Below are 24669 nucleotides of genomic sequence, written 5' to 3' on the forward strand. Positions count from 1 at the left end.
CAAGCGATTCAGTATGCCGCACCGGTAAATATAAAGACGGCTTGCAGCTAGCAACACTGCCAGTGAAGATATGTTTTGTCAAAATATATGATCACTGTAATCATTCGCCATTCCGAAATCGTTCCAGCCCATAGAAAGTTTTATATTTTGTGCGTTTAAAAAGGCAACTCCAAACCATCCGGCTGGAAATACAAAATTATTAATTTGAGTGTTAAATCGATTGCCGTAGTTCGTACATTATTTGTACACATAAGTGGACAGACCGAACACTATTTTTGTCTAAATGAAACAATTGAACTTATCGTATGTGTTTGTGTAACAATCAGAAATGCAAACAACAAAACTGTGACGACATCGAAAACTATGAGTGTTTTTAGTGATTTCCAACGAATGTGGGTGCAACGGTTCCCGCAAAGTTCACTGTCAGACGCATGGGAACAGGATGTTCGGGCTAGTTTAGACAGACATAAACAAAAGATAACTGATCTGACCAGGGAATTGGAACAGGAAACACTGTATGTGGAATATTTGGAACGGCTATTGAGTGATGTTGAAAAATATCGTGAATCGGGAGGCGATGCAGTCAATCCAATTCCGATACCATCCCAAAATTTAGACAAGACCAAAGAGGTGAGTGAATTGACCAATTTTTTTCTTTCTCTCTCTCATTATTTTTCATTTTTTTTACAACTGCGGTGTGTGTATACTGTAAATAATAAACTTGACATCGCATGTCTTCTTGGCAAGACAAGTAGACGATTTTTTTCTCCTCTCTTACACAAAGAGGTACTTTATCTATTTCTTTTCACTCATCGATATGGACACGGATATATGGGTCTGGTTGTTTTTACAATAAACATTGTATGTGTTGGGATATTTACTGTTGTTTTTACAAACAAAAATAAATAAAAAAAATTATTTGCACGTCTGGAAAAAGTGCTGGAAGAAATTTTCATTTTTTTCCCATAGAGTAGACACAAACGTTAACATGAGTGTAATGAATGCAAGTGTTTCAAACCATATATTTGCCCATCAGTTGAATTACAGGCCAAACATATTTTAATGTCACTATAAACACGGTTGTTGTTTAAAGTCAATTTGCAACAACAACAGTGTGACACACAGGTCTTTGCTCAATTTTTCTTATTTTGAAAATCACAGTGAAGAAATTATAAATTCCATTCATTGTGAGTGCGCTAGTTCAATCCAATTCATTCCACATGAGCTTTTAGTACAAATGTTACGCATTTGCATGTGGAACCAATCGCATAAGTTGGATTAGAAACCATTGAAGTTAAAGCAATAAAATTCAAATGAGATGTCGTTCGCTTTAAATATCTTTCGGCCAATAGGCGACATACTTATTTAGTCAGAAAATCGTCAAAATACAACTGAGCCGCCGGATAGAGCAACTGGTTTCTTTGGGAATAAATTTGGCTGTGAGGGATTCTTTTTTGAAAAGAACCCTACCTTAGCTGGGCCGATTGTCTAGTAGAATCTCTTTTATGTGTCCAGACAGGAATTGAAACCATTGAATCTGAAACTACTTTGAAAAAAAAATCCGGTTCCTGTGTCGCAGTGGTCTCAGAAAACCGAAAAAGTGCAATGTTGTTACCTGATTGCCTCCTACAGGTGACGAGGAATATGGTGTCATCGGTTAGCTGAGGTGATTTAGTTACGGGGAAACATAGGTAACGGGTTGTCGATATCATCTACAGTGGAAGACATCATTTTGAAAGAATCTCCACATGCATGTGTAGAAATAATTCTTTAAATGAAATTTGTTTCTAATCCGCTACTCTGACGAGTAACGGAAATTATTACAACTCATGCATATAGGACATATATCCTCCACATTTCTCCCATTTTAGTGTAAAATTGTCATTTTTCAAAGTGAGTGATGTTTCGCACTTAGATTGACATAGACAACCCACATAACCCATGTTAGCCTTTGCCTACATGATCGTAGCTGATGAGTCGTAAAAGTTTATAGTTTATTACAATACAAGGAAAGGAATTTGATATTTCGTATCCAGATGAGTAAAAGTGTCCGAAGGCTTTAGCCCGAGGTACTTTTACTCATCGTGAAACGAAACATCAAATTATTTCCCGAGTGTAGTATGAGATTTTCCTTTACGAAGGATGGAAAGATTTTTCCCTAGAAACCGAAAGTCCTCTGAAATAGAACCTTAAATAATAATCATAATTGTGATCCGCACCTAGGGAAGACTCTTTACCGCGCTCAGATAATTTTACTCATCCAGATACGATATAACAAATAACCTCCCTTGTATAGTAACAACTATTTCCTAACTAGTGTTGAAATATTGCGACTTCGTCGCGTATTTCTAGCGTTGTTAAGGAAAAATGTTGTTCCTAACTTACTTATGCTATAGTATATTACTATACAAGGGAAGTAATTTGATATTTCGTATCCAGATGAATAAAAGTGTCCGATGGATTTAGCCCGAGGTGCTTTTACTCATCGTGATACGAAATATCAAATTATTTCCCGAGTTTGACGTTTTCTTTTACGAAGGAGGTCTTTTTCCCTAGGGACGGAAAATCGATTTTCCCTCCCTATTAAAAAAAAGTATTTTTTTTAGCGAATTCGATTCGCTCATAACCTTTCATTCACTTAAAAAAACCTTTTAGCATGCGTTGAGAAATAAACTATTACATAGTTCGTACACTACCTTTTACCTACACACTTCATTGCAAAATACAAATCACTGTAAATGCAAATGCATTAAATACATCGACGAATTGACAATTTCAAACTTTCGATCTGATCATTTGTGATAATTTTTCGTCAAAGCAACGGGAATATCGATTGTGCTGCTGTTGTTGTTGTTGTTGATTTTAATTCAATCTCGAAAAGTGTTATAAATTTATAAATTCCATTGTTAAATAGCGAGACAATCATATCGACAATGTCTCGTTGTTGAAAATTGTACGCATTCATTGGGTTTAAATGTTGCATAAAATGTTTCAACCAGACGATGTTGTATATAATAATATAAAAATGTTGAATGAAGACGACGACGACGGCAATGAATTTAAACTCAACCAGCAAAAATTGGAATTTAATTTTTTTTTGTTCGTAATGTAGAAATGTTATAGAAAATCTCCGCTTAATTTTTGTTACATGCATTAATAACAACAATTTTATGGTGAATTTAAGATCACCGTTCACCATCACAGACATAGGCATCTACTCGATGATCATTCAAGTCGAATGCACATGTGCGTATCGAGTGCTCATAAAATTGATTTTTTTTAAATTAAGCTCAACACAATGAGAGATTGTCAATCGAACGAAAAACAGTTAGCACTTTTTTCGCTCTTTTAATTGAATTTATATTTTGAATCCGAAGTATAGTTTTGCATATTATTCACGCACCGTCCGCGCTATGATTTTGGGTAACAATCTTGTTACAGATTTCGATGTGTTGTGGCACTCGAATGTCGATTCTACCTGTTTACATGTTTGCACCCGATTAGAAACGACTTTTGACTATTGTGTAAAAAAAAAATCCTCTACCTGCCACCGATATCTTGCAGAGAATTTACATTTCGATACTTTTGTATTCGGAAATATATTCAAACTCAGGGGGGTCGAAGAGAAATTGACGAAAATACATAATAGATAATGATCATATGACAATGTTACAGCTGTTGTTGTTCTGGAACGGGCCTCGATTCGTGATACAGACAATGTATCTAATCTCATTAAAGCAAACAAATTGAAATTAAAATCAATAAGAAACCGTGAAACCCTTCGCAACATTTTCGGTTTGACATTTAGTTTCAAAGTACTTTTTAGGTTGGATTTTATCATTAAATCCGCTGAGTATAGCTAGCACAACGTTATTCACCTTCTCAAATTCAATTTACAAATCAAAGACGTGCATTTTCGCCTAAAATAAATTCGCAAACCTCTCTTACATCCCGAAAACCCCATCGCACTAGTACTACACTGCACCATTCGTTTGAACATTAAAAGAAATTTACATGCATAATCAGCGTGTACATGCATACAGTAGTACTGTATTACAGTACATATAGTTCAGCTAAAAACAGTTTTCCAAAGAACGTCGACCGTAATCCAAGGAATTGTGTAGGGTGTCGAGAACTGGATTATTGCACATTGTCCACGACACCTCGGAAATGGCACGTTCTTCATTAAATTTTCTTTCGTTTTTTTCTTCAGATCTGAAATATATTCGGAATTTAATTCACTCGATGTAGGATATTCGATGACAAGAAATTCTATAGTCATCCATATTCATTTTTCTGTTTCCGTTCGTTTTTCTACCCTCTATCCTGGTTGATAACGGTAACTATTAGCAAAAAAAAACTTTTTCCTTTTGTAAAAAAATACAATTCGTACCTTTTCGTTCACCTTCTGTCCCTTTTTCAGTGTCTCGACTAAATATTCTTCTCATGCCAGGATGTTTAATACAATCTATTAACCGGGCAAACAATCCTCATTTCGAGCAGATACCACAGGTTCCGATAAGCTTAAAAAAGAAATTTCTTTTAAAAATCGATCTGAAGACATAAAGAAAAACATAAAGATGACACACTACGGAAGTGTTCTACATCATGTCGACACATCGAAACCATATTTTGTATTCATATCGATTTGTATATCGGTTTATCGAAATTCTAACGCTAAAATAGCGACACGATAATTTCAAACTTACACACAGAATCGAAAGACGTTTTTAGACGTTCAGTTGTAGTGACATGCCAGGTCCGGAGGTTATTAACTTTTCCAAAAAATTTTCTTTCGATTATTTATTGGGGACGGTTCACAAAAATGAAATTACGCGAAGGGAAGGAGTGGAGTTCAAGGAAACGTGGCGATTCTTACAAATTTGGACCATTTTTGCATGATGAGAGAAGTGTCGAAAAAAACCTTTAAAATAGTGTGACGTCATTTGTGGACAGCCCCTTACCAGTTTAAATGCAAAAACTTTCTTCATTTTCCACATGGTAAAGTCATGTAAATGTAAACTAAAATAAATTCTATTCTGTCATCACTGTGGTGTCTTTGCTGCTATACCCGTATGACTGTATTGATACATAAATGAAAATACAAATGTCTCTATGTGCGGAGTACAATGTTGAAGAATTTTGTTAATTAAAGTTGCAGTTGTGTAAACCTGATTTTGACCTCGCCGTTGCGTGGGTGGGAAGTGTGTAGTCTACTTAATATGATTAGAATGTATGCAAATCTAATACAAGTCAGCATAGACCAATAATTCATTATTATTTTTTTCCTTATAAAAAATATTTTTTGTATTTGTTTATGGCATATTTGCACCGTTATATCACTAAAAAAAAAATTAGCTGAGCCGGTGGTTTTGTATTCTGCGTTTTCAACTAATCAAACCATTGATAAATGTTTCATTATTCATGATTTGTTACAGTGACTGAAATAAATAATTTATGACAAGTCAGGTCAGAAGTTTTCAGGTCTTTGTTCAGATCAGGTTTATCTGAAACGACGACCTGGTGATCTGTCCGTAATTTTTTTCATTAAAATACAATTTTTCGACTAAGCTTGAATACTTTGACTTCAGGGCAACTGTACAAAGAGAAGGAAAGTAAAACATATAACATGCAGACAACCCAGCTGATCTGAACAGCCCTGAATTGTTCAGGCTCACCAGTGCGATTTAGTGAAGCATTGCCGAAATGTAACTCTCGCCATTTTATATGATCCCGATCCAATATACTCCACATTATCAATCATGATGAGTATTGTGTTTTAAATTGATACGGAAGACAACTCAACGAAAGCTTGAAATCAGCTTAATTGGTAGAAATACTTCCTCTGTTAGCATACAAAAATATTGCAAATCTTGAGGCCGGGATTATCTAACTCATTCATGAACTCTGACCATCTAAAAAGCATCACAACCGACTGATGGGATTTATGAACGTGGAATACAGATTTCTATAGTTCAATTCAGTTGCTCCAACAATTTGTTTGGAAAACTTTAACAGTCATCACCAAGCTTAAAGCTAAAGTTGGGGTTTTATTCGCTTATCAGATATTCAGAAGTGCTAATGGCAAAGTAGCAAGAACATTGTTTCGTACAACAGATAATCGTTGACTCATTGTTTGAAAAGTTTGAATCGTCTGATCGCTTGAAATTATTGATGATTTTTGAAATCGTAGACTTTCTCACTTGAAGTGATTTTTTATCTAACTTTGCTTGATTGATTCATTTAAAATTAATTAGGAAGCCATATGGTCAGTCCGCATTGGACACGCTAAACGTTTTTCGATTTTATTAGCCGAAAACATTTTTTTTTTCACTGTAAATTACATCGATAATTGAACGAAGATGGCATTTTTGAAGTTTCTCAATCAAACAAATTTTTTGGATTTAAATTTGTCCATCATTCCACGGTTAGTATTTTCATTTAGCGTTCGTTGATGAATGAGAGTCAATACACAGTTGAATTCTTGATATATTTTCGTGAGATTTTCTCTTTTCTGACATTACCAGTTTAGTTAATGCAAAGCAAATTTATCAAATTACAAATGGCGTTCATTATCATTAACTAAAAAATATTTTGTTACAATAAGAAAGTCTGGTTAAATATTTTATGCCATGGTACACCATACACACCATACACACAAGTTACATTTGCATACCTTATTCACAAAAGCACTGCAAACTATGTATATAATGCGTGAATTGAATTTAGATTTCATAAAAGTCCATACATTAACGATGTGTTCGAGTTGTAATTACACAGTCTTCCAATTTTATACCAGTGATTTTCAGGCCATATGTAAATCGATGTGGTGTGTACAGTAAAATACAATATTATGGCAGCATTTACAGGTCACTTTCAAGATTGTCTTGCTTTCATTCCCAGTCTTTCCGTAATTTTTAAGGAAAAATTTCCACAGATCGAAATTTTATCAGTTTTTTAATTTGTTTTTCCAAATCTATTTTCTTCAAAAGATTTTGGAAACGTATACAGTGACCACTTTCTACAGAATCTAGCGTCAAGTCAAACGCATATCATTCAAAATTAACCTCTCATTATTAGCATGATTCGTTATCAACTACTCTTAGCTGTCCTTTTATCGTATCGGCAGTTGTAGTGATCGTATTCAAACTATTCAATCTCTAAAAAGATCAATTTCCGGTTCAATTTAAAAGGTGAATTTGACCTGTTTGGAGATTAAACCTTGAATGCGCTTACTGCTATCGCACCGACGTGATTTAGAAACTTCAATTGATCGGAATTTCACACAGTAATTTAGTGACAAACAAAACCTGAGATGAAGATAGCGTGTTCAGAAAAATGCGAACTGATGATCAGTAACTGATCCAAAATATACTAATTGATCCGATACAGACATTGTCCGGACTCTGTTACAAAACATACACCTAGATAGCAATTGAAAAATTGAGTGAACACATGAACACAATATTTATTGATTGATCCGTGTTGTCCACAATCCGTTCTATAAAAAGCCAAAATACCAAATTCATTTCTTCGAAAAGTTTTGAAAAGTCTTTCCAATTTCTATCTAAATTGAATCGACTTTGTAAGTTGCAGAATCAAGAACTGGTGCACAGATGCAATCATCAATGTCTGTGAATCAATTTATCAATTGTTTTTTGACATTTTCTTTTAATTCTCGAACATTGAAAAATTTGATATTAAAATCCAAAAACAAAGAAAAATTCGTTGGACAGACACACACATATAACACCGACAGCTTGTTATTTAATATAACTTCTCTAATATAAAAGATGTTTTGTTTGCATATGCTGCTTCAAAAGAAATTATGTAAAAGAATTACGCAAACGACACCATTCATAATGTGGATGAAATAAAAAATTTTGCATTCAAAATACCGAATCAAAATTGATTTCCTTTTCATTTTGGTTTTGTTTTGTTTACAAAATGTTTCAGATCAATTTATCGCATATTGTTATTGGTAAAAGGTTACAGTGGTGTTACAGTCCGAGGAATAACACATGTGAAAGAATAAACTGATTTTGTTGAATTAACATGTGTACAACGGATTCGACCTATTAATTTTTGTTTCAGTTTTGTTGCATGCTTTTCTACTCAATCTGCTAAAAATCTAACTTCTTCGAACAAGAAAATGTTCAAGTTTATAACCTCGATATAGATTGGGACAATTACGAACACGTACATTAGGGTGAGTCAATTTTACCAACTTTAAAATCCACATACAGTGGCACTGCTCCTGGAATTAACAGAATATAATAAAAAATTCAAAAATCAAAACATTTCGACCCTGACTTCATTGTACCCAGAGACATGTACTGCTCCTAGCATTAATACTGAATTAACCATGGTCAAATTTGGACGCTTTAGTGATAATATCTGCCGCTTAAGATTGTGGGAATTAAATTTTCTGAGTCGTATAATCGAAACAAGCATGGCTTGTGTGCGGAAACGACAAAGTAACGATGACAACAAGTTTAGTTTCTTCCAGCTACACAAGCCACTGGTGGATTTTAAAGTAGGTAAAATCGACCCACCCTAAGTACATGTTTTGATGAACGTAAATTTGTCGATCAATTGATTGCACTTCTACGTTGTCCCCACTTCACTTTTTTATTCGAACGAAAACAAACTCTGTCATTCGGTATTTCAATAATCCTTTTTCGTTAAACGAAAAACACGAACGAATGTACTTGAGATTATCGTTTTCGAAGATTTTCTTTCGATATTTTCTTTCCACCCACTTTTGAACTTGGACATCCACTGCAATTACGAGTCGATAACTATCACAAATTGAAATTCTGCATTCACCTACATCGATCGCTTTGAATTTGTTTTCCAAACCATATCTCTCAGTAAATGTAGCCTTATCTATATCACCCAAAAAAAGTGTGAGTAATGTCCACCGGCTATAATGCAGTACATTCTTCCAGCGCCCTCTACTCACATCATATATACTCTATTATCTTTGTCGCTATCAACACCAGCTCGCGATAGCATCACACCAATTATCTAATCAACGAAAAAAAAAATATTTTTTTCCATTCTCAAATTGAATCAGTTTTTATCGGCATTCGACGTGTTAACTTATTGGAATCAAAACTGGTGAAAAATTATTTCAATAATCTAAACGAAACGGGCTTCAAACGTTGCATAATAAATATATATCGGGTTCTACTTACTAACGATCTTTCAATGATTTTGCTGTTCATTTTCATTTTTAAATTTTTATTTTTGTTCTCTTGTGTTCGATTCGTAAATGATGCTTGAATGCATTTGTAGAACGGTAGTCATTTAAAATAAAACCAAAACAAAAAAGAACGAGAAAAAAAAAGAAGAAGAACAAAAATTCGTACCAACACTGGTTAACACTGAGCACTGTGGTAACCGCGAACAAAGTGGTGTTCTCATATTCAAATGGTCTAAACGTGTAGAATGGCGTCATTTTCCGATAAGCTGAAAATATGGAAGAAAAGGGTACACACAACTCTATTTTGATTGTTATCATTTTTGTGAATTCCGATAAGAATTTTCGATAGATAAATCGACGGAAAAAAGAAAATCATTCAATGGACACCAAACAGTAACTGAATGTTTTCGTGAAGCCTGAACATTCAATTCATTAATAAAAATAAAATCCACTTTGTTGGGATATCTTATTGTTTTTGCCATGTACGCCGTAACTTTTCTTTTTTATTTAATCGATGTACATCACAAGTGTGCTGTTCAATTCATTCGTTGCTGTTTTTTTTTTTATATTATACAGAAAATACCTCAACCATTACAAATTTCTATAAATTTTACAAACGAAATAGAATTTAAAAAAAAAACGAACGAACTGGATACTCTGTGCTGATAACAATAAAACGTCGACTTAAGTGAATTATTAATATTTTAATTGATAATGCAGTGCATTGCAAGAGATAAACTTTTACAATACCACAATAATTAACAAAACCCATTAAAGCAACGAACCAAAGAAGAATAAAAAAAATTAAATAAATTCCAAACTGTATTACTATAAACAAACGAATAGTGTATATGCTAGAAAATTTGTTATCTATTTGCTTTGCCAAGCGACTGAAACATTATTATTTCAACTAAGTTGCAGACAATTTACAACAGAACAAAAAAAAAACAGCACCACACATTGCTCATTGTGTACAATTAATTTGACCCTTTTTAATATCATTGTACATCTATAGCCATTGTAGACTTAAATAAATATTGCACCTCGAAGCTTACAAAAACGCACTCGAAACATGCCGATATTTTCTGTGGTTCATACCATTCAAATATCTGTGTTCTGTATTGTTCAATGACATTTTGCTCAACACACTATCACACCGTTGTTGCTTGATTGGTTGCATCTACGTGTGTCCGCTACATCTAGAAGAATTTTCAATCTATTTCCCGAAAGTAAACAAAAAATAAAATAAATCGAATGCACAATCTGCTGCAAGAGACTATTCTACTATACAGTCGGTCGTCGGTCAACATTAATTCGAACAGATTTCATTGACACAAAATTAAATTTGCTCATACATCCGTGACAGAATGAAATTTGAACAAAAAAAATGTGTTCGATTCACGTTGGCTAACACAATATATAGACACATCTCCTGACTGTTTACATATTCAACTGAAGCAGCCACTCCATATCACAGGCAATTTTAATTAATTTTGAACGTTTGAAACGGGGCGATAGATGGATAGACATTCTGTAGAAGCAAAATGTTATGTACGGAAATTATTCATAAACCAAGAATTATGGTGGTATACACCATGTCCCGTGTATACCTCGACAAAACCGAACTAACAAATTGGTCGGAATTGTTAATTGTTGCTACATTATTTACCTTGTCGGATTTGATTTTGAGTGAAAAAGACTTTGAATTTATGCTCAAAATTGATTGATGTCCTAGGTTTGTCATTTTTGTAGCTGTGGGATCACGTCGGCCCATTTATTACAACACTTTTTGTACTCCGTTCCGACCTGCTGTATTAATTTCCATATTTTTTTCTAATCTTTTCAGAACACTTTGATCTCACCAGAACATTCAACTGATGCAACTGAAAAATCTGCCGCTAAAAAAGCCAATGGCTCATCAGTCAGCACTGACGATGATATCAAAGATATTGAAAATGAAAAGTCTGTTTTGATGCAATTACGCAAAGATGGTGCACTGAATCAGTGTATCAACGAATTGTCATCGAATTTGCGACGATGTGTTAGTGAATTGCCGGAAAACAATGTGAAAAGTGGTGATCAAGAATCGCCGAACCGGCGAAACAGTCATCACAGTGACAATAAAACAGTGACAACACCGTCACATTTTGTGACGGTGATCGAGGTGAAAGAGAATGTGTGCAGTGAATTGTTGGAAGAAAAGAAAATTTTAGATAACGACAGTGAAAAAGACATTGTTAACGATGGTGATGAGAAAAAGGAAAAGGAAAAGGACAAAATAGTTTCGCAACCATTGGCCGCCGTGCTTGAAGCAAGGAAAAAAGTACCGCCTCGGTAAGTAGTGTGAATTGGATAATTTTGATTAAACTGAGTTAAGTTAAACCATTTTGGAGGGACTGGATTCGCAACACCTTCTTTGGCGTGCAAGTCGATAGTTTTACAAATCGTTGAAAGATTAGCAACAACACCTGTAGATGTTTGTGGTAGCCTTAGTTGCGAAGCCTTACAAGTAAATTCATTTGAAGAGGAAATGAGTTTGTCTCCTTCCTGCTTTCTGGAGTCAGTCCGATGGAATGACACCATTGCATACTTGCTACTGCCCGACCTCAATGACAACATAATAACACGAAATTCGCAACAAATTTCCTGAATTGTTAACAGAATAACCACAAATTGCATTGTTCAACTGACCAACGCAATTCGATTTAACATCTCGCCTGCGTTTGTTTAGACTCTAATGATTCGCATTCAACCGATTTCACAACTAAACTTTGGAGTTGAGAAATATTCGGCTGAATGCAGGTCATTAGACGGCGAAACAAATACTTGCAAACAGTTTTCCACTCCATGTTAGCATCTGTGTCTTTTATTGTCCAGGCGGGCAAGTTTGTTTTGGTAAAACATAACATAACATAACATAACATAACATAACAGCAGATTGAGTGTAGTTAGAATAGTTAGAATCTCTCCTTAATCCCGTAAAATGTTCAACCGAAAAAGGTAGAAAATTAATTTTCATTGCCTTTTATACGCACACACCGTAATTTCCTCCCAAAACCGACATCGTAACGGATATTGAGATGTACACCGCCATTCCATTTAATGGCTAAAAATCAATGAAGATTCCTTAGTTACTATCACATTATCGGAACGGAAAATGTTATACCTTTCGTTGTACGTTTCAACTGAAAATGGTGTGTTTCTTATGTACGGCTAATATTACGCGCATAAATATTCGTTAATATTACCATTCGAGGCAACGATAAACTCGGAAGAAATGTGATACCACAACGTACATATGATAGTTAACTTCATTGTTTTGTTGTTCATTATGATTTCCTTTACGTTAAAAGTTCATTAACGTTTGCTTTTAGTGTAAAAATATAAAATATTCATCGTAGCACCATATGTAAATTCAAAGAAAAGAAAGAAAAAAATAAATATTATTTTTGATTCAAACAGTGACTGAATCGACTGAATATAATGTAAGTTATGGTATGTATGCTCTCATGCTCGATAGAAATCATAAGTTCATTTAAAAGAATTAAAATGAAACTGCTTCACGCGATCAATTACTCACTTTTGTCGAACATTTCTTTTTTTTTAACTCATCGGGTAATTAATATGATTTTATTAATTAGATTAAGAGTGAAGTAATGATCTTTCCCTTCTCTCTTCACTCCTCCTTTTTCCATATTTTTTTTTTTTTTGCTTTCGTTAAGAGCATTTTATAACAATTTGCAACGAAATTAATTGAATAATTCCATGTTGAGTCAATTTGATAAAGTAATAATGTAAACTGGTTAGGCGTGTTGATCTTAACATTATTTTCTTGTTGTTGTTGTAATTTGGTTCGCTCAACCAAAATATTTGTGAATGAATCACAGTACATTTACTTATCGACTCTTGAATATCATCGAGCTAAATACCATCATACCACATAGCGTAAACGTAAAGTTATCTCTCTCTCTCTCGCCTTTTTTCTACAGACAGCCGACTTGATAAATTTATATTGGGTATTTTTTGGGTGTTACGTATATCGTACATTTTTCCATTGTGTTTGTGAACGCGCGTCCACTTCTTTAATTAAATTAATTAAAATCTGATTTTATTTAAAATAAAAAAATAAAAACTTTGGAACGAGCAGAACAAGTCTGGAATTTCCAATTGTATCCCAGAAATCGGTTTAATTTGCACTTAAAATGTTTGTCGATTTATTTGACTGGCTTTGGGGTGGGTAATCAAAATTCCAGATCATGAAATTATGACACGGTACGGCAATCCGCAGAAAGACGGTTTTTTCATTTCAACTAATAAATATATTTGTTCTAAGACATTTTGTGGTATTGTCAGAAATGAGCTGAAAGATATTACCGGTATTACACAGTATGTACTATGGAATTTTACCCCAACAAAAACGAAAAAATCTGCTAATCTGCGGTCTACCAAAAAATTCATCGAGTCGAGTAAAGAAATCGAAAGTTATCGATGGATTATAAATATCGGTTTACAGTTCAAAAATTTTATTGGACATTATCAGAATCAACTATTCATGAGCCGATTTATCAGCGGTATCTGTATTTACGCGTCGATGATGTTCGATTACTTTCTTATAATGTGACATTGAAATTGTTGTACAAAATGTTGTATTATTTGCTTAAATGTCCAATTCTGTATTCGATGAAAAACTCAAGTTTTAGGACTGATTTTGATTAAACATTGGAATTCCCGACGAAAACATCAAAAAAGTTTCGCATCTATTGATGTGGCCATGAAAGTCGTCCGTACTTGGAGCAATCGAAAGTCATCAAAACGTCTGATGAATTATTTGGGGAAAGGCCCTGGGAAAAAAGTCGTTCGCTCATCTTTGAACGAATAATATTCTAAAGACTCTTGTGTGAACAATACACAAACTGCTTTTTCTGGGTGTCCCTACTTTCGCACCTTTTATTCTCGTATTCTGATTTTTGACACAAAATCGAAAGATTAGCGTAGTTTATTAGCAACCAGTAGCTGGCGACTGAGCGAAAGTATCATTTTGCAATTTTATTTTTGTTGCCATGCAATTTTCTTTGGTTAGACAATTAGTGAATCTATTACTTCATGTGACAACAGATGGTTATATAAAATCATAAAGCGTGGTGTTCCAGAGCTGTCTTTTACTACAATCAACGTTTGCAAATCAACTACGTTTGCTAACTTGATTCTTGCTGAAAATTATGAATATTTTAAACTAGAATGCAAAGCTTTGACTGACTAGAACACCATTATTATAACAACAGCACCAAGTAAACATTTTTGTTCACTCTGTTTCCGAATTGATACTACGCTCTACACACCCATTCTCAGTGTTGGATTACCATGGGGTGCTGGGAAGCTTGAGTTCGATTAAAAGTTTGTTACAAGGCAAATGACTTTGAATTTCATATTGGCTTGGCTAAGAGAATACGAACAAAAAACCATCCGCGGCGCCAGCAAGTATACATAATTCGTAAACTCAATTTCCATTCAATAACAAAACTTTATAATTCAAAACACTCGCTACCTGTAATTGTTAACACCACTTGACCTTCGTTGTACCTTAACGATAATTTTGAACATAAATTTATCGCTGGCTTGCCTGTCATTTTTATTGATAAATTGGATAGGTATTTAGTTGACCACAGTGGTAGAATTAAATTGCAAATACTCTCAGATTCAAACATAAAACCAATATTTCCGTTGTTGCTATTTACATGCAATCGTTAGTTTCCATTCAACCTAAATGTTGAAATTTTTAAACGTTTTCCTGGCAAACCGAGGTTCAACTGTTCTAACCAATTATGGAAATTTCTTATGACGTTCAAAGTCAAAGTTTTGACTGAACCCGCGCTTATCATAAACTTACCGTTACGCGCGGGTTCAGTCAAAGTCAGGGCCCATTTTAAGGAAAATAAATTTCCAAAAATTCTCAAATTTTTCCATCACTATTTCGTCATTTCATCTAAAAACACAACAGATTGCATTGTAAATGTTGTTTTACTGCCTTTTTTAGTTGTTTTTCATGTCTTTGAGCTTAATTGATTACTTCGGAACGAGATCTAACAGAAAACAAAATTTGGAAATTTTAAGAATTTTTGTGAAATTTGTGAAATTTTCGGAAATTTTTGGAAATTAAATTCCTTAAAATAGGCCTGGGCAAAGTACCTGGTGCACAGAATAAATTTGAAAATTTGGAAAAAATGTTGGCAGAGTTGAAATGAACAACTTTGGTTTTGAACGACATAAGAAATTTTGGCTCTGGAAATTTTACAAAAGAAAACACGACTGGCGCAGCCCTGGAAAAATGCAAACTCCGGCTGTTCAACTTGTATTCGTCGACGTTTATACAAATTCTCACTAGATTCCGGTCTGCCAATAATGGCACGGAAAATAGTAATACAATTCTACCACTGCCTTTTCCAATTATAACATCACAAAATCGATACAACTTTTCAAGGCATCCAGAAAATCAGATCAAATAACAGAAAGAAAATATATTCGCTGCCAACATCACGTAATAAAGAAATGTGCAAATATCTCAATGTCGTATTTTCATCGTCTATATATACTCATACCTACAGTGCCCACACGTGTCTCAATTCATCATAAAGTCGTCGTCAATAACAACGATTATCATTCATCTCAGGGAAGGCTTTATATATCCATAATATGGATTCAATATAACAATCCATTAAACTGAACTGAAACTGTGTGTTGTTTCCGCTTTCATTTTTAATTTGTCATTTCATTTCGTTAATTCATTCAAAAGTCATCGTAAATCAAAGTGATTTGAAGCCATTCATAAAAATTCAACCAATAAAATCCGAAAATGTCTCGACGTTTGCAACCTCATTATAAAAATGTGAATAATATTGAAAACTGGGCTGCCATTACGGACCTGCATTTAAAATTTCGAATATGCTAAAATCATATTTCACAGTTTTCCGATTAGACATCATCCGAAAAAAATATGCAAAATTTGATGTGCACATGATCTGAACCGCATCATCATTATGGCTTTGGCGGTTATGATGGGTATGGGTAATTTGATAATAATTATCAAGCTAATCTAATTGCAATGACGGTAACATGTGACCCCATTTTGAGTGATTATGATGGTCACAATGAATTGCTACAGAAAATTCGACAAAATAAATCGATCAGTCCTTCGAGGTCATTGATTGCGGAGGATTTTTTCCCCGTCTTGTTAACAAGTGATTCCACCCAGTCGTTTTGTTCATTTTATTGGACTTTTTTTGTTCGTCTTTTAAATTTCCAATTATACTCCGAGTCTTTTTATCGAGAATTTTGTTTTCTTTTTATGATATTCTCATTCATATTATACACCAACGACCTGAACGTTTATGCTTTGTGCTGCATTCATAATTATTTAGAACAAATCTGCGTCTTCGAATTGAAAGAGAAAAATGACTCACGAGAGACGATCATCAGAATTTGTTAATGGAAAATTAAATGACATCTTCATGTTCGTTAAATTGTATTGACATTGGATGTCGGTTGCGATGTAGATATTCTTGTTCGACGTCATTGCATATCGTTTCGGAGCTCGCCGTACTGTAGTACTGGGGCTATTAGGCTTATTTATCGTTGGTAACACTTGATAGAATTCCGATCAGGTTGATGTTGGTGAAACGTCTCCATATAAAGGCAACTGGAGGCTTAGTTGTGAGAGGTGTTTCCACGAATGAACTACGAAAAAATCATTTTTAATTGGAAATGAATTTTCGTTTGGTGGACACCCCGTACGTTGCAGTTACGAGTTCGAAAACCTATGGGTATTTTTCCCTCCTGATTCCCGAAAAAATAAATTTCTAAGACGTCTGGATCAGGAGCTAGACCTATTTTAAGTTAAATGGGAATTGAACTGGTGTGAGTGAGACAAATATTGTTGTCACTCTCACACTAGTGTAATTCTCATCTAACCTAGAACCGGGTCTATCTCCTGATCCAGACGTCCTAGAAATTTATTTTTTCTGGATTTAGAATCAGGAGGGAAAAATACCCATAGGTTTTCGAACTCGTAACTGCATTCTTTGCGGTTCATTCGTAGAGTTTCACAAGTGGGAAAAGCTTTTGTCAGAAAAAATGAACTTTTCGGGGGCACATGGTATCAGGGCTTTCTTGTTTAGCTCTGAAAATTCGGCAAAATTCTGAAGAAATTCCAGAATTATTCGGAATTTTAAAAATTTCTCAGCACTGAAATTCCCGAACCAGATCCCTGCCTGATGTGTGTATCGAAAGAAGAAAAGATTTCGTACATGCGTTATAAGCATAACACTCAGGCCTACGAACGCAATCGTACGGGGCGAACACTGCAGCGATCTGGTGCTGCGTTTTCAACTGGTTTCTTCTCTCGGAATAAGTTGAACCGTATTTTCTAACCAATTAATTTGTTGACCTTTCCGTATTTTACGCTATATTTGCACTATATATTAACCGTCAAATGGGGAAAAGATTGGTGCATTCAGTTTATCTATGCAGTCATGTTTTCGGTATTCATTTGCAGTGTTGGTTCAGACCGGTTATATAACAACATATTGATATTTTGTAAACAAAACTGGATAAAAAACGGCGATAAATTATTCATATACGAAACTCTAACTTAACGTTATGTGCTTGCTATGAAAATGGAGTTTTTTTTTTGTGTGTGTTGTGGACTAGACATTTCTGGTTATACAATGAAAGTCAGGTGTGACTAAGCACACAAATTAAAAAAAAAATGTTGTTGCTGCAGAACAGATTGCAGGCATTGCACTTTTTACTATCTCTACAGGATGAGTTGGTTACAGTTTCGTTAATAATGCATATGACGAACTCACTTGACCCCTGTTAGTGTTCTTTTTTTTATTGGCAAAAAATGTTTTTGATACTTTTGTGAAAATTATTTAAGCCTAAAGTCTGAGTCAATTGGTAGTGGATGTTCTCAAATTAAAAACTTTTAATTCACATTGTCACTGACTCGGAGAAAATGTTGTCTAGCCATTTGCATCGGGCTACAAAAACTTTGCATAGGTCAAGAACGATGGGAACGTTTCGACATTTTTGTTATTTTCAATTTTATTTCCATTTTAGCGACTGGATTCAGTTCCATTTAATGACAAAGCAATTTTTTCTTTTAATTAATAATTTTTCATAGCACACTCAAGCGTATCGAGAAAAATACAATTAACTGAGCTTGCAAAAGCTGAAGGTTGTGCATACCGTATAACCGAACGATTATTAAGGACAGCGAACTAAAGTTAATTTTAATAATTTAAATTGAAATGACTTGAGTTGCGAATGGGATTTTCGATTTACTTGTAGACAGTGCACACTTCTTGATAAAATAACCACTTTCACTACCATGGTCTAAAAAGCTCTGTGAAAAAGTGCTCGCAACTGAAGATCTGTCGAAAGTTCTTCTCTCCACTTTCCAATTTCAATTCAGTTTCCTACTTTCCATTCTTAAAGTTTAGCTGTTCATTGTATGTAAGTGGAACATTATTGTCGATGATGCCTGGAAGTTAGTCTTATTTGAATTTTTACCCTTTGCCTTGGTGGCCGTATTGCAAGCAAATCACAAACGACAAATAAACCGAAACAAAACCCTTAAATCTCTTTCAGACCGCCACCGAAATACATTCGTAGAGCGGCACCAGTCGAACCGCCAACCGTACCAACCGTATCCTCCTCCAACACACCACAACAATTGAAAGACTCAGACAGCCCATCCAGTTCATTGGAGCGTAACATAAAACCATCGGAAATATTACGACAAAAATCATCGGATGCACTAGATGTTAAAGTTACATCGGCGTACCGTCGAACCGCACCGGATGTCGGAATGCATTCCATTTCGTCCGAATTGGCTGACGAGTTTGGTCGAAAGGTTATTAAGGCTGAAAGTTTGGAGAAAAATCGCCGACCCGATGCTAGTGAGTATTCCTGTCTTCTCCACTGAAGCGCCACTTATAGGTTCTTCGATTTCATAATCGTTTTTCGTTTGGCTTTTCAGTTAAGCGAACTCATAGTCCGACCGGATCGACAGGAAAGGCTGCATCGAATTCATCACCAACGGGTAGTTTAAACAAATTCGGCACGGACAAGAGCACCGACAGTCCTACTGGTAGTTTGGGTAAGGCAAACAATAAAGCCAACGAAAATGTTGGCTCCAAAGAGTCGTTAACGTCGCATGGACTGATATCGGAACGAATGAAAAGTTACGAGTCCATTTCGTCGTTGTCGTCCGACAGTATGAAAGTGGGTTTGAATGTGGAACACGAACCGTACTACGATACCGTTCCGATGGACAACGGTGACGGCGATTATGTGTATATACAAGCTGGTGGAACCGGATCGACATCGAGTCGTGATGATGTATCGAATGTTGGCAGTACGTTACCATTACCCTCAAATCCTAAGAATTTCAGCAGCCAAACAAGCATTCTCACAGAACCAGAATCTCCAGGACGAAGCTCCAATTACGTGAACATTGACTATTTTTTGTCGTAAGTGGACTCTCTTGTTTCTGTTGCTAATGAATCCGTGTTGACACATTGCTTTTGTTGATTGTTTTTGTGCAGGCAAAGTCATGAAACTAGGAGCAGTTCGATTGATAGCGACGGAGAAACATCCGACACTCCAGCGCTAATGCGCGCTATATCCCATGATGAGCAACCGTCAACACCGGGAATGTTAAGAAAATTATCGGTAAATGTTATTGGATCCGTCGTTGAGCGCAATCCGTTTACACCAGATTTTTGTTTATTTACCACAGGGCGAAGGCAATAGAAGTACTTTAATTAGACACATAATTACCAGTATAATAGCAAGTGAGACACTGTACGTTGAATGTCTCAATAAAATGATGCAAGTAAGTGAATCGCCAATCAGCCATCGTCGGCGAATGATACATTCCTTCAAATCCATTCCTTTTCTTCTCTCTCACCTGTTTAGTATATGAAAGCTATCAAAGCGACATTAACTACGTCCCAGCCTGTGATATCTGAAGAGGAATTCCAGACAATGTTTTTCAAAATCGATGAACTCTACACCGTGCATACTCGATTTTTGAGCGCTTTGCGACAGAAAGTGTCCCAAGTGGGTGATATATTAGTGGGTGAAACGTTCCGAGAACTGGCTGGTCACATCAATTTGTATGGGGCATTTTTGCACAATTATGGCAGAGCCATTGACACGGTGAAAAAGTGCGGTTCGAACAATCAACAGTTCAAGGAGATCGTTTCGAATATCATTTTGAATTCGCAAAATGAACAGTCGTTGACGTTGGAAGATTTGTTGCACAAACCGGTGGCCCGGGTGCAGAAAAATGCGCTTGTTCTGCAGGTGAGTTGATGATGGAGGTGCTGATGAACTGAAAAATTGACATAAATTGTTTCGCAGGATTTACTTAACGAAACGCCACAAACCCATCCCGACTATTTGCCGTTAAAACAATCTCAGAAGATGATCCGCAACTTTTTGTCCGAATTCAATTTTGTTCCAACGAAAAACATGATTCCCGTAAGTTGAATGCAAAATCTACACAGCTTGTTGATCGGTCAATGAAGCAACTAAAAACCGTTTCCTTCCAGTCTGAAGACAAAGCACTGCGTCGCCTGATCAAGAACTCGTTTATTGTTGAACTGGCCGAAGGCAATCGAAAACTGCGTCATCTGTTTCTGTTCAATGATGTGATTGCGTGTGCAAAATACAAATCAAGCGGTCGTGACCGGTTCGAATACGAGCTGAAATGGTTCATCGCATTGAAGGACATCATTCCTGTGTTTCTGTACGAAGAGGCAGCGGTCGATCCCAAAGAAAACAGTCCCGTCAATATATTGCACCTGAAATCGCAGGCTTGCATCGTACGCGATCAGATCATCATGGAGGAGAAGGATGAAAAGAAGCAAAAGTCGTACGGTTCGAGAGCGGGCGACAAGCATAAGAAGAAATTGTACGACATCGAAGCCCAGTTGGTATTGGCGTCGCCGAATTTAGTATTTCGCATCGGTGACAAGGCGAAGAATAAGACGTGGACATTCTTCCTCAGTTCGGATTTCGAACGGACACAGTGGATTGAAAGTATTATGTCGTTGCAGGTAAAGCCGTTTTGCTTGTTACATCAATCCAGCAGATGTGAAACTAATTTACGTCTCTCTTGTCTCATTGTTATTCTCACAAAACAGCAATCGTGTAATTTGCCTGGTGCCCAGCCGGTCAGCATCTACGATCTACAAGCTTGGATAGCCGCCTGTCAAACAATGATGAAAACGGAAATGGGTTCCTATTTGCTACGAAATAGCCGCGACGAGAGTCTATTGGTCGGTGATCTACATCTGACCTTGCACGGAGTAACGGGCCTGGAAAGTGCGGCCGATTTTTTCATATGCGTAGAAGTCGATTCGTACGGACATTATTTCCGCAAGGCCAAGACGAAATTAGTTTGTCGCAGTGCCAATCCGGTGTGGAATGAATCGTTCATCGTTGAATTGGAGGGCAGTCAAAATGTTCGATTTTTGCTGTACGAAGATCACAGCGGTAGACAAATATTACGTGCCAAGCATGTCATTCAAGTGAGTGTCGTCTGTTTTCTTAATCGCGAGAGTGGCTTTTATCGTTCGACCTTCAACATTTCAGCTGAGCCGAAAGTGGCTGAAAGAGAGCGTATTCAGCATGCCCGTTAAATTGTCCGACTCATTGACTCTGAGTTCGTCGATTCGTTTCGTGCCGGGTGAAGTATCATTACGTCGTGTGCCAACATCAAAGCCAGGTGCACTCTTTGGGGCCAAAATGCAACAGGTTTTAAAGTAAGCCATTGGTCGGACGACCGTAGAGCCCATTGGAGCTTTTGCATAATTCAAAAATCTTGTCGAATTTCAGACGTGAAAAGCGAAACATTCCATTCATCATAAGCGCATGTATCAGAGAAGTGGAACGTCGCGGTATGTACGAGATCGGAGTGTATCGGGTCAGTGGTTCAGCATCGGATTTGGCTAAATTGAAGAAATCATTCGAGACGAGTATGTTGAAAATGGCACTGCGTACTAAATGTGTCGATGACTTAATTTCATCAATTTTCTTTTTCTCTGTTTCACTCCCACGCAGACAATTACGAAGCCGAACAATTGCTCAAAGAAGTGGACATCCATTCGGTTACAGGAATCTTGAAATCATATTTACGTGAACTTCCCGAGGCCTTATTTACGGACCTTCTATATCCAAAACTTTTTGATATTTACAACAAATACAGTAATTTTAACGAAACCGGACGCATCGACGACCTGCAACGTGCATTTGCCGAACTGCCCGAACCGAATCGCGAATCAATCAACTTCATATTGGACCATTTGATTAGGTAGAATATTCTGCTGCTGTCCGATGTTCGGTGTATCACCAAATGCACTAACATCGTTCCTTACATCCTTACAGAGTTCATCAGCAGGAAGCTGAAAATAAAATGTCTTTGCACAATTTGGCCATGGTTTTCGGCCCGACTCTGCTGCGACCGGGTCCGCACACCGGCAAACACAAAGACGGCCTGGAATCGAGCACAGTGGATGTGATGGCTCAGGCTGGAATTTTATACTGCTTCCTCTCAGCTAAGAAATAGGTTAAATCAGTTTTTCATTTTTCATTTTTTTTAGACATTAGGTAAGCCAATTAAAGTAAAACAAAAACGTACATTTCATCGATGAACATAAAATATGTTAGTGAGAGAGATCGATCCCGCCCGGGACAGTCGGCCAATTTTTGGACATTTTAATTTGCGTTTTTTTTTTCTTCGTGGCACTTGTTGTGTGCCGAAAGACAGCGAAATTTTTAGCTGTGAACAGCTTCGATTGTGTTGTTTTTGTGTGGTATCCCACATATGGGATGCTTGCTCGTGTTAAGTAACCCTTGATGTACTTTATCGGCTCGAAAATAAACTCTTTTCAGTGTTTCGTTGGCCGTTTATGACATTGCAACGGTTTCTGATTTACAGAAATCTTATTTTAGTGAAGTCAGGCTCGACTTAACTGGTCACTGTAACTAATTAAGGTGTGAATGATGAGACAGACTACCACAAAAATTCGTGCGCGTCACTCCAGCTGCATCTGAGTGATTTTATAAATTAAATTCGAAGGATCCGGCAAAATATTTTTGTCGGCCCGGCATGCAAAAAAGCAAACAGTTTTTCGGATGACCCGATGACTAACAATGGGAATTCCTTTTTTCTTAATGCAAAATCAGTTTCAGTGCAGACACACACGAGTTTTTGTGTTGTCATCCATTAAGAACACTCAGTACTCCAACACTGCGTAAATAGCAAAGTTTAAAAGTAATAAAAAAAAAAAAATTGGCTCTGCCTTGGGCTATGGATGGAAAGAGATGGACAATTGTTTGGTTTTATGAATTTTCCGTTTTTTTTTCTCGATTGACTGGACTGTGTGGAAATGTCTGTGTTTTGTTTCAAGGAGCATGCAAATTGTGACTTTTAAGTTTTGATAGTATTTTTGCTGATGATAATGATAATAATAGTTGATGGTGTGTACGGGAACGGACAATGTTTGTGTGGTATACGTATACCCTTTTTTTTCGTTTATCCATCTTAAGTCGCCGCCAGGCTTTGTACATTCGTTTTTTTATTATGTCATTTAAAGCTTTTCGTTTGTTGATTGTGTACTTTGAAATGTAAATCGAATATTTATTTATTGATTTTGATTAAGGATTTTTTTTTTAAATAAATAACAAAAAAGGATAGAAAGGAGCAGAAGAAGGAAAAGAAAATAAAAAAATATTATTGTCAAGTAGGACGTTCATTACAATTCGTTCGTAGATATTAAAACATTACCTAGCTGTAGACGTAGTCATTAAATACTTTATACAATAATTAATTTAAAAGTCTATGAGAATACATAAGAAATAAAAATTACAAAACAAAAAACATCAAAAAATCTTCTTTTTTCATGACCTGTAACCTACAACCCAAGAAAAAAATATTTTCTGGGTTTGATCTTCTCGTTTAACCTTGTTTTCGTTTGTTAAGTTATCGCCTCAGCTTCGAGAAGTTTAGCCTTTTGAGAATCGTTTGTAATGGCTTGGTTAGTAAGGCTCCCTATTTGGGAAGTTTCGGTCTGAAAATTTGGAAAAAAAATCTGATTTTTTTTTCGGAATTTATGAACTGTTTAAGAATTTTTCGGAATTTTCACACAGTTTTTAACATTCAAAAGTATCGACATCGTATTCGATTCCAGACCTCGCCTTCAGCTCTGTCTGGAAACTTCTCACACGCTAAAAAAGACTTTTAGTCCTAGGTACGAAATGTACTATTCTTATTTCTTCAATTTCTCTCATTTCTCCATAACGAGTTTATGGAGAAATGACAGAAATAAGCAAAATAATGCTTAATTTCCTATAGACCGATGCAAAGAGAGCTGTTTTCGTAAATATCTTTACGT

The 24669-nt window shown here is 35.9% G+C and overlaps 1 protein-coding gene across 3 annotated transcripts; it reads left to right on the forward strand.

Annotated features, from left to right (window-relative positions):
* Positions 1–86: 86 nt before the first annotated feature.
* Positions 87–24155, forward strand: LOC119067412 (active breakpoint cluster region-related protein). 3 transcript variants are annotated; one of them, XM_037170360.1, is made up of 14 exons: positions 88–630; positions 11055–11542; positions 18854–19164; positions 19245–19737; positions 19813–19939; positions 20007–20102; positions 20186–20575; positions 20633–20752; positions 20824–21330; positions 21418–21804; positions 21869–22038; positions 22112–22251; positions 22337–22586; positions 22661–24155. In XM_037170360.1, exons 1-14 carry the CDS (start codon positions 364–366, stop codon positions 22839–22841), a joined length of 3927 nt encoding a protein of 1308 aa, XP_037026255.1. In that variant the 5' UTR covers positions 88–363; the 3' UTR covers positions 22842–24155. The 3 variants fall into 3 exon arrangements, with proteins under 3 accessions (XP_037026257.1, XP_037026255.1, XP_037026256.1); XM_037170361.1 differs by lacking the exon at positions 88–630 and adding an exon at positions 9117–9495; XM_037170362.1 differs by lacking the exons at positions 22112–22251; positions 22337–22586; positions 22661–24155 and having other exon boundaries at positions 87–630; positions 21869–22042.
* The last annotated feature ends 514 nt before the right edge of the window (positions 24156–24669 follow it).

This window comes from Bradysia coprophila (genome assembly GCF_014529535.1).
Source record: "Bradysia coprophila strain Holo2 chromosome X unlocalized genomic scaffold, BU_Bcop_v1 contig_12, whole genome shotgun sequence".
In the NCBI taxonomy this organism is placed as follows: Eukaryota; Metazoa; Arthropoda; class Insecta; order Diptera; family Sciaridae; genus Bradysia; species Bradysia coprophila.